Consider the following 11,317-nt stretch of genomic DNA (forward strand, 5'->3'; position numbering starts at 1 on the left):
ACCAATGGAACAACCTGCCTCCAGAAGCGGACTTACGAGGTTGTGACCTTCAAAAATTCTTTTCTGACCTGTCGGTAAACAGACTTTACCACATCCCAAGGACGGACTCGTCCCCCAACCTGAGCTACTGCTCCAAGGTCCCTTCCAACTTTATTATTATTATTATTATTATTATTATTATTATTATTATTATTATTATTATTATTATTATTATTATTATTATTATTATCATGAGTTCACTTAAGAGCATTTCTTTACAGCTGCTGCAAAAAAGTCATAAAATTGGGTGTGATCATGTGGTGACCTGTTTTCAGCTGTCACAACTTACTACCACATCTGCAGGCTCAATTACAGTTGTAAGTTGAGGACTGTCTGCATGTATCTCTCAACACTGGGCAGGGAAGCAGTTGGCCTTTAGATTTCCAGGAATGGAACACTACAGTTGTGGGTTTTGTGTATGTTTATCCAACTTTGCTCTCACAATAGAATAGCACTTAGACTTATATACTGCTTCATAGTGCTTTACAGCAGTTTATAGATACAGAGTCAGCAGATTGCCCCCAACGATCTCGGTTTTCATTTTACCGACCTCGGAAGGATGGAAGGCTGAGTCAGTCTTGAGCCGGTCAGGATCGAACTGCTGACAGTGAGCAGTGAATTAGCCTGCAATACTGCATTCTAACCACTGTGCCACCACAGCTCCTACAATCTGAAGGAAGGGCTTCTGGGGGATGGATTGGGGTTCATCTGCAATAAGAAGCTTTTGCTTTTATTTAAAAATGTGGAGGGTTAAACTAAAATGATGGCTTTGCCAGCCCTGATTCCCAGTTTGTTCTCCGAAGGAGAGCATAATATTATCTGCCGTGGTAGTGCAGTGGTTAGAATGCAGAATGGCAGACTAACTCTGCCGACTGCCAGCAGTTCGATCTTGACCAGCTCAAGGTTGACTCAGCCTTCCATCCTTCCGAGGTTGGTAAAATGAGGACCCAGATTGTTGGGGGGCAATAGGCTGACTCTGTAGATTGCTTAGAGGGGGCAGTAAAACACCATGAAACGGTGTATAAGTCTAAATGCTATTGCTATTGCTTATTCCTCTTTAGGTCCTTGCCCTATTCTGACTTAGAAGAGGTTGCTAATAGGACTTGGAGGTGTGTGTGTGTGTATGTTGCATCTTATTTTTACTTCGTCTTTCTGGCCTTGGCAGAGGTGAGCGACACCAGACCCCTTGCCTGTTCTTTTCCCTGAGTGACCCCATTGCGACCAGTCTTTACAAAATTGCCATGCTGTGTTTCTCTAACAATGCGCCGAGCTTGTTAATTTTCCTGCCTTCATTGTTTTGTGCCATTCTACTCTCCTTGATCCACAGTGGGGAAAATAAAATACATGGTTTTCTAATGAGGAGCAGCCCTACATTTCTGAATTCTCTGCTTCGGGTAACCATGGAAATGGCTGCTGCAGTATGTAACCTGTTGGGGAAGCTGCAGAGGAGGAATAGGGCGCGTGTCAGGCTGTTAATGCCAATCCTGCCCTTCTACCTTTTGCATCCAGCTCAGAAATTTTACATTCTGCTCAGGGATCTGCTGTCCACAGCCTCTCAAAAGGGAAAACGGGGCTTGGATTTCTTTGCAGCGATGATTGCTGGGAAGCTCCCATCGTTGCCAACTACGGTAGTAATGAAAAGAGAGCAGAACCATAATAATAGCTCTGTGGAGCAGCATCCTCAATATATTCAGCAGGAACTTCCTACAGCTTCTCTGTTAATTCATCGACTCAGTGTTTCTCAACCACGACCACTTTTAAGACACACGGACTTCCAGAATTCCCCAGCCAGCAAAGAGATGCGGATGTCAAGACTCTTCAATTTTGCTGGCTGGGGAATTCTGGGAGTTGAAGTCCGCATCTCTTCAAGTTGCCAAGCTTGAAAAACACTGGGATAGCTTATGTTGCACTATTCAGTGTGGTCCATGCCAACCTTTCTCAGACATTGAGATTGCAATCTCCCTGATTTCCCACCTGGTATGGCCATTATCTCTGCTGGCTAGGAAGTTTGGGGAATGGTAGCAATAGCAATAGCACTGATACGTATAACACTCCAGTATCTGAAGCGCATCGGGATGGGTTTTCTGAGAAGGGTGTTTCCCATCCTTTGCTCCCCAGATCCTTTTCAAACTGGAGATACTAAGGCTTGGACTCCTTCAAGCCAGCCAGGATCTCGTCCATGAAACTTCGTGGCGATTCCACCTCTATCTCGCCCCTTATGTTAGAGTTTCATAATGAAACCCCCCCTCCCTCCTTTTTGAATAGAAACTGCATTATGCTTAAACAAAGAGATTGTGAGATTTGGGTAATCATTCAAGGCTGTACTTTCTGAAGGCATCCATTAAGCCAACCTGTGGGTTGGGACCCCATTTGGGGTCGATCGACCATTTCACGGGGGTCGCCAAGCAAGGCTGTCCGCCATTTTTTTTTTGCCCGCCATTTTTTTTTCCCCTTTTCCGGCGGGTGCCTTACCTCCCTTGGGCTGGGCCAGCTGGTGGTCGGCCTGCTCCGTCTCTGCCGCTTGCCAGCTACGCCTCGGCCGGTGCAGGGGGCGGAACCACGCATGCGCGGTGCTCCCGGGCAGGGAAAGTCCTCAACTTACGACCGGTTGGGTAGTCCTCGACTTACGACCGGTTTAGTCCTCGACTTACGACCGGTTTAGTTCTCGACTTACGACCGGTTGGGGTCGCGGCATTAAAAAGGTTGAGAACCACTGCATTAAGCAATATGGACGCCTTCAGGAATCAGGCTCCACCCAAAGCTATGTAGATAGTTTCTTAATTGTTCTGGGTGCCCACACTTACATGGCATGCCAGGCACTTTGTGCCATGTTCATCTGATTAAATAACGCAAGCATATTTATATATCTCCATTTGTGGTTCTAAGCCAAGGGAGGGGGATTATGGGCCTTTTAGGGCTCGTGGACTTCAACTCCCAGAATTCCATGGCTGGCTCAGGAATTCTGGGAGTTGAAGTCCACGAGTCATAAAGGGGCCATAGTTCCCCACCTCTGTTCTAAGCCCGCAAAAATGCAAGACTGGCTCGCTTTGAACTTTCCTGTTAGTTTCCAGAGCACTAAGTCATTGTGTTCATTTATCAGTGAAAAATGGTTCCTGTACTGTGAAAGAATGGAAAGCTGGCCTTAGAAATGAGGAGGGAGTGAGCAATCCGTTGGAGGGGGAACTTTCAGAAAAGATTACTCAGCGCGACAAAGAGGAAAACACACGAAAGAAATTCAAAATAACCCCTGGATTTTTGTTTAGTGCAAGCAGGGGCAGAGAGAAACTCAAAATGGTCTCGCAAGATTCTATTATTCCACTCTACAGCAGTAAAGAGCTTACTTGAATCCATGTTACGCTTGTGGGGTTGACCTTGCCTGCCTCACAGGGCTGACCGTTAGATAGAAATTGGATGAAAGAAATAGAATAGGTCAGCTCTGTCCAACTTGATGCTGAATGAGCGTGGGGTGACATTGGCTTTCAACCTATGTTGTGGAAGGTTATGACGTTAAGAGAGGTATGGGCTAGGTGTTAAATACTTAAACCATTGTCTGTTTGCTGTGAGTAGCGGTCAGGGTCCTTGCTGGCCCAGGAGAGACCCAGGGATGGAAACTGTAGGTGACATTGAGCCAATCATTTATTGGCCAGTCTACCTTTCAAGATTGTTGTGGGGAAAATAAGAGGAGAGTCTTTGTGCACCACCTTCAGCTCTGAATGAAAGAGAAATATGGTATAACTCTAATGAATAAGTAAAATGTTTCAGCAACATCTTAAGAACTACAGGCTCCCGGGCCTATTTAAACAACGATTGGATATTAATACTAAATCAGTACTTGATGGGAGCTGGCAAATAACCTCATGTCACATCTCCTCTAGGATGTTAGTAAGAGTTATGGCAACAAACCATAGTTAGAAGTAGTTGTGTTTTAGATATCTTTATCCCTCCCCTTCCTTTTTCCCCCCCTTTATGCATTGTCATCTTTGATAAAGAATTAGCATTTATATATTCCAAGTTTTTCTGTCTGGCAACTCTGCCAGTACATGTATAACACAGGCCTTTGAATGTTTTTGTTTCGAGATGTTTAATGACAAAAACTATTCATAATCAATACAGAAAATACCGACATTTTTAAATATCTTTGTGAAGAAAATTAAAAATGTAAATACAAAATAACACATTTCATAAAAACAATTGTATTATTGGGTATAATTTTCTTCCTTTTTTATTTTCTTAATTCAGTAAGACATAATTTAAGTAAGTAGCAGCTTGGTTACCAAGACGTGATTTTCTGCAGCCATTCAAGGGAAGTTATTATATTCTTCAGTCATATTTCAGAATCTTAAAAACGGGCATTTCTTCTTGCATCTACAGTAATTCATTATGAACAGGAATATTTCTCTCCCCTCCCCCCCAACATGTTATTAATATGGAATAATGAAGCAATTCATTCATTTAAACACAAATTCACTGCCCGTTGCCAGGGCCACCACAGCAAGCATTACAGTAGAGAACAAATACCCCCTGGGCACATTTGCTTTAGAGGGTGCACGAGGGCTAATTTTTGTAGTGTGTTCTTCTTTCTTTATTGTTGTGCTTTGTTGTTTCTTTGGGTAGTTTGTAGGCACCCCGCTGGTGATCCTCAAGGTCATAGGAATTGTGGGGACTTCGGCCAGACTTTTTGTGCTGGACTTCACAGAGGTCGTATCTTGGATGTAGACCATGTGTGTGGCTGCGGCCACTTCGAAAGAATTGTGTAGGTTCTCTGTGCTGAGATTTTTTGGGTAGGGAACCAGTGACCTGCCGGGGCTCGTGAAGGCTATTGTTGGGTCAGCAGTGGCGTTTACGTCGATGTCTGTCATTCCGGACTGTTGTTCATACGCTAATTCACTCTGTTCAGTTGCTTCTCCAGAGTCAGTTGTATCCACTGCCTTTATGGCTTTAACGAAGAGGTGGTTCTGAGCCATGGCTGGAGTAGCTGAAAATGGGCCGGAGCCTTCCCATGACATGGTGTCCTCCTTCGGGCATGGCAGCCCAAAGACTGTGGCATGTGTTTTTCCTGTCCAATTCTGCAAATAAGAGAGGACCGGTTGTTTATCCTCACATGCCCAGGGGTTGTTGTAAAGCGTGATTAGTTGTAGCTGAAGAAGCTGGTCAAAGGCGTGGTCAGGGATATAGGTGAACTTATTATTATGCAGATAAAGTTGGGAAAGATTGGTAAGTCTCCTCAGTGTGCCAGGAAGGATTTGTGACAAGAAGTTGTCGGATAGATCCACTGTCTCCACATTGATGGGCATGTTGGTGGGGACAGTCCAAAGCTTGTTGCCGCTGAGGTTGAGGAACACAAGGCTGCTCATTGTGTTGTTAATGAGTACAGCCCTTTCCACCATATTCCTTGACACATCGAGGACTTTAAGATTCCACTGGTAAGCCGTGTCAAGCTTTTGGAGGACCTTGATACTGTTGTGCGTGGCATAGATTTCCCACAGGGACCTGGGCAGTTGAGCTGGAAGGCTCCGAAGCCAGTTGTTGGAAACATCCAATGTTCTCAAATTTGCAAATTGAGTCAGCTGGTGGTTGAGATCCACAAAGTGGTTGTATGACAGATTCAAATAGGTAACGTTGTCCTGAAGTCCATGTGGCAGCGTGGTCAGGTTTCTGCCAGAACAGTCCACGTTTCTATCATTTCCTGAGCATGAACACAAAGAAGGACAAATACCCTGAACGGCTGGTATGAAGACGAGAAGAACCAAGACGCCAAGTGATGCCTTCAAGATCCGGTTCTCCATTGTTGCCTAGAAGCAAACGTGTAACACATACCCAGTTTATCACATATTTTAGAAGGCTGGCTGTTTTTTGAGGGGGGGAAAAAAACCACCCTTAATCCTTGCCAGTGAAGTTGCATTTTAATAAAGTCAGACATACCTGCATCCCCGTGGCGTATCCCTGTGGCATCGTCCTTAATGGTGCAGAAAAACATTCTTATTTCCAGGGTATCTCTCCAACCTCCTGTCTTGCTGTCTGTCAAAGCAGCCTGATCTGTTTCCATCTCATCCTTTCCCCCCCCTCCCCTTCCACTCTCCCATCCTCCTCCAGCTACTAATAGTAGCATTCTTCCCAAACTGCTAGGCTCTTCCAAGTGTTGTACAATGTCTGCTTTCTCTCGAGAGCAATCTGAATCCCCGGTTTGTCTGTCGGATATTCTTTCTGCTATAAAATGATGCTTCTGTGCGAAGGTGGCAGGCAGACTGAGCTGGATCTAGCGTCGGGTCTTAAAATGCCAGCAGTCGTTATAAGCTCCCATATCCACGCCGTAGATAAGGCATGCAAGAGCAAAACAGCACCCGTGCTTCCAAAAGGCATCGGGAGCAATTTAAGGCACGCTTAGAAATGGTTGAGAATATTCTCAGCCGTTCTCAAAAATGCATTCGGAGAATATTAAGGCATGCTCCCCTGCCTGCCTTTCCCCTCTCCTCCGTTCTTGCCCTAGCCCCATTCCCCTTTTTACAAGGTAGAAACATTTTCAGGACCAAATCAGAGATTTAAGGGGAGATTTTGTAGCTGTCACTGCAGCAGATTGCTGGTGCGGGGAACTGCCAAGTTAGGCGACAGTTTCCTTCTCCAGTATTTTCTCTCTGTCTTCTCTCGATTTTTATTTTATTTTATTTTTTACTTTAGGCACATACACCCCAGTGCACACACACCTCGTATTCTGGCAAGAGGATTGGGTCGTAAAAAGGAGGCAAGAGAACAGCCAAAGCAACTTACCCCCACTCTCTCTGCTGTAGGCTTAGCGCATCATTTCCCTAGAAGATTGAGATGCAACGGTCGGCTTGCTCTCCAGGCGAGCCACAGTTTGTTTGTGGGTTGTGCTTTGCCTCTTCAGCTGCATCGTACTGCCGTTTCCAGGGGCTCTGCAACCACCTGATCAGCTTCCCTTCGGAAGACTGCAGAGCTGTTGTTGTAGTGCTGACTCAAATTTATTGCAAGGGGTGCATGCTCAACAAAATGGGCAGTCCCTTTTTTTGGGGAAAGCCAAGTTTCTAAACTTCTTACATTACGTTCCCCCTCGGTCTCTTCTTCTGGGATGTCTCTCGGGGCAGTTAAGATGCAGCGTGCGTACTTTGTGCAAATTGCATCCAGTTCCACCTTTTTATCTGCACACGTGTGGTTATTTTTTTTTTTTATTAGGCTTTAAGCTCCATCAGCCTTTGGCTCTTTTCCTTCTGTCTTTGTGTTTAAGCATTTTGTCTTTCTGAAATCATCCTACTGTCAATGCAAAACATCCGATGTTAGCATTATGTTAGTTTCATCTGTCGGAACCATGACACCTACGTTTCCAAATGGAAACTCTAAAAAAGAAAAAGAAAGGAAAAAAAAGACTCTGGCAGTTTTAAATGAAAATTATTTCACCAGGCTGTAGTGGGATCCAAGGATCATTTAGTCCAGCCTCATCTTCTCTTTCGGAAGCTCATGTGAGTCACCGCTCCGCCTTAATTCCTTTCAACTCCCATTGTCCCTTCCATTTTCATGGAAAAATCAGAAAATTCCTAGCATGATTTAAGAAACAATTTATTAAAATTTGCTGTCCTGAGCAAAGCAGGCGGTTTTAACGGCACATGATAACGTTTAGCCAAATTGAGAATTAGTGATCGATGCATAGGAATTTTAGAAAGCCCATGTGTACATAAAAAGAACCAATAAAACTTTATTTTTTTCCAGCTATATTTCCTTACTTTATCCTATTTCTGTCGATATTTTAAAAATACATTGCCATAATGACATGTACTTAACTATATTTTTAGCATGCTTTGCATTTTTGGCTCATTTTGACCAAACTGTGCCACTGAGTGCGGGTAACTAAACTTGATGATAGCTTTAATCTAGATTAAGAACAAGGCTAAATTTTACTATCACAGCCAACAGTGGTTTTGTTTTTTCCTTCTGTGAAGAGGTTTAAATATCTCGTCTAGTTTAATGTAGACTTCAGCTCCTGTCTTTTTCTCAGTATATTCTTTCTAGACAAAAAATTTCCGTTATTAACGTCCTCTTCCATGGTCCAAAAATAATGTGCTCCTTCAGACAAAGACTTTGCTTGTATGTGTAGAGCAGTGGTTCTCAACCTTTTTAATGCCGCGACCCCAACCGGTCGTAAGTCGAGAACTAAACCGGTCGTAAGTCGAGGACTAAACCGGCCGTAAGTCGAGGACTACCCAACCGGTCGTAAGTCGAGGACTTTCCCTGCCCGGGAGCACCACGCATGCGTGGTTCCGCCCCCTGCGCCGGCCGAGGCATAGCTGGCAAGTGGCAGAGACGGAGCAGGCCGACCACCAGCTGGCCCAGCCCAAGGGAGGTAAGGCACCTGCCGGAAAAGGAGGGAAAAATTGGCGGACAAAAAAAATGGCAGACAGCCTTGCTTGGCGACCCCCATGAAATGGTCAATCGACCCCAAATGGGGTCCCGACCCACAGGTTGAGAACCACTGGTGTAGAGTCTAAGGGTGTAGATCAGTTTTTCCCAACCTTGGTTATTTCCAAGTAGATCAGTGTTTCTCAACCTTGACAATTTTAAGGCATGTGGACTTCAACTCCCAGAATTCCACAGCCAGCAATGCTGGCTGTGGAATTCTGGGAGTTGAAGTCCATATGCCTTAAAATTGTCAAGGTTGAGAAACACTGAAGTAGATGGACTTTGGCTCCCAGAATGTTCATTCACTAGCCATACTGGCTGTGGAATTCTGGGACTGGAAGTCCACATACCTGGGAATGGCCAAGGTTTGGAAACCTGTTTAGAACTAAGGCTGAAGCTGGATTTAGACTTGTCTGCAACTGCGCATAGGCATTGATGCATACTAACGTTGTGAAGTGGTTGATGGGGAAGCATAGGTTGCAGATGGCTGCTGGTGGGCTGTGATACACACACCCCAAATCTCAGCTACGCATTGTGGTGTCCTGTATGCTGATTGATTGGTCCGGCTTCCTGTTGGGAGGTGGGCAAAAGGCAAGGCATATTCAAATAATAAAATGCTATGCAACAGCTATACAACTGTCTCAGAAGGACAGACACATATGTTCCCTGACATGCAGTGATGCAGAAGTCTAATCATGGCTTTAGGCTGCAAAGTTAAAGAGTTGGAAGGGACCTTAGAGGTCTTCTAGTCTAACATCTTGCTCCAGCAGGAGACCTCATACCATTTCAGACAAATGGCTGTCTAGTCTCTTTTCAATAGCATCCAGTTATGGAGCATCCACAACTTCTGAAAGCAAGCCACTCCATTGGTTAATTGTTCTCACTGTCAGGAAATTTCTCCTTAGTTCTAGGTTGCTTCTCTCCTTGATTAGTTTCCATTCATTATTTCTTGTACTGCCTTCAGGTGCTTTGGAGAATAGATTGACCCCCTCTTTTTTATGGCAGCCCCTCAAATATTGGAAGAGTACTATTATGTCACCCCTAGTCCTTCTTTTCACTAGACTAGACATACCCAATTCCTGCAACTGTTCTTCATATGTTTTAGCCTCTGGCCCCCTAATCATCTTTGTTGCTCTTCTCTTCACTCTTTCCAGAGTCTCAACATCTTTTTATATTGTGGTGATCAAAGCTGGATGCAGTATTCCAAGTGTGGTCTTACCAAGTCATTATCGAGCAGCACTAACACTTCACACGATCTTGATTCTATCCCTCTGTTAAAACACCCTAGGATTGTATTGCTTTTTTGACAACTGCAGCATACTGCCGGCTCATATTTAAATGACTATCCACTAGGATTCCAAGATCCCTCTCAGAGTTACTGCTATGGAGCCACATTTCACCTAATTTGTACTTGTACATTTGATTTTTCTTGCCTGAGCTTACTTTTCTCTCCACTGAATTTTATTTTGTTAAAAAGGGCCCAGTTCAAGTCTGTCAAGATCCATCTGAATCTTAAACCTATCTTGAGCCCAGTTTTCCTTTATCCTATCAGTGTACTTGCATCCTACCTACAGGTAGTCCTCGACTTACGACCACAATTGAGCCCAAAGGTTTTGTTGCTAAGTGAGTTTTGCCCCAGTTTTACAACCCTTCTTGCCACAGTTGTAAAGGGAATCACTGCAGTTGTTAAATTAGTAACATGGTTGTTAAGTGAATCTGGCTTTTCCAATGACTTTGCTTGTCAAAAGGTTGCAAAAGGGGATCACATGATCCCGGGACACTGCAACCGTCATAAATGTGAGTCAGTTCCCAAGTGTTTGAATTTTGATCGTGTGACCATGGGGATGCTGCAATGGTTGTAAATGTGAAAAATTGTCATTCATTTTCAGTGCTGTTGTAACTTCGAAATGTCATTAAATTAACTGTTGTAAGTCGAGTGAGCTTTAGTCTTTATTTAACTAACTAGACCAGGGGTAGGCAACCTTGGCTCTTTTATGACTCGTGGACTTCAACTCCCAGAATTCCTGAGCCAGCATGGCTCAGCTTGGAAATCTCTCCCTTTCCCCTCAGCATGGCTGGCTCAGGAATTCTGGGAGTTGAAGTCCACGAGTCATAAAAGAGCCAAGGTTGCCTACCCCTGATTTACTAGCCACACTGACACTCTAATCAGAACAGCATTATATAATGTTTAGATTGGACTGAAGGGGTCCATCTAATTCAGAATTCTGATTTTTGGGAAGCCTATAGGAAATGAGACCTCTCTATCATTCAGAGAGAGAGATTATTTCTGAATATACAAGTTTCATAAAACCTCTGTGATGGCGGCAGTTGATACTCCCCTTCATGAAATTATTATGAAGTCATTTAATCTAGTCGCCATCTCTGCATCATGGCAGGGACTTCGGTAAATTCAGCATACAGTAATAAATTAAATCCTCTGGACTGGAACAGGAGTTTTTCTGAGTTTTCTGTATTTGTGGATTGCTGTGAAAGCTCAACTTTTCTGGTAAAATATAGACCAACGTATTTTTTCTTTAGGCAGAAAAACTCCTTGGTTTAGAACGCTAGTGAACTTTTTTGTAAATGGCTATTGTCAATCGTAAAGCAAGATTTTTTGAGTGCGGTTGATGGTTCTTGTGATTTTCTAAAGTTGCCACTTATAAGTAATTTGGAATTTCCATTTTACAACAAGAATTGGTGTAGTGTGAGAGCGTGGGTGCAGATGATTAATGGGCCTTCATTTCTTTTTTTTAGCACAATTTTATTAAAGATTATATTAAACAGATACAAATAGCTTATCTAAAACAGATACAAAGAGCTTATATAAAAACATATTAAAAAAGGAAACATATTTAGAGAGAACAGAACCCAA

The 11,317-nt window shown here is 43.7% G+C and overlaps 1 protein-coding gene across 1 annotated transcript; it reads right to left on the minus strand.

Annotated features, from left to right (window-relative positions):
* Positions 1 to 4,291: 4,291 nt before the first annotated feature.
* On the minus strand, positions 4,292 to 7,361 carry OMG (oligodendrocyte myelin glycoprotein). Its single transcript, XM_015826067.1, has 2 exons — positions 6,805 to 7,361; positions 4,292 to 5,831 (listed from the first exon to the last, which is right to left on the minus strand). Exon 2 carries the CDS (start codon positions 5,823 to 5,825, stop codon positions 4,488 to 4,490), a length of 1,338 nt encoding a protein of 445 aa, XP_015681553.1. The 5' UTR covers positions 5,826 to 5,831; positions 6,805 to 7,361; the 3' UTR covers positions 4,292 to 4,487.
* Positions 7,362 to 11,317: the final 3,956 nt, after the last annotated feature.

Source organism: Protobothrops mucrosquamatus, unplaced genomic scaffold (assembly GCF_001527695.2).
Source record: "Protobothrops mucrosquamatus isolate PMUCROS unplaced genomic scaffold, P.Mucros_1.0 scaffold2940, whole genome shotgun sequence".
In the NCBI taxonomy this organism is placed as follows: Eukaryota; Metazoa; Chordata; class Lepidosauria; order Squamata; family Viperidae; genus Protobothrops; species Protobothrops mucrosquamatus.

Excerpts from the sequence above, each read along its gene's own strand:
- OMG (XM_015826067.1), bottom strand. The coding sequence starts at position 5,825 with ATGGAGAACCGGATCTTGAAGGCATCACTTGGCGTCTTGGTTCTTCTC.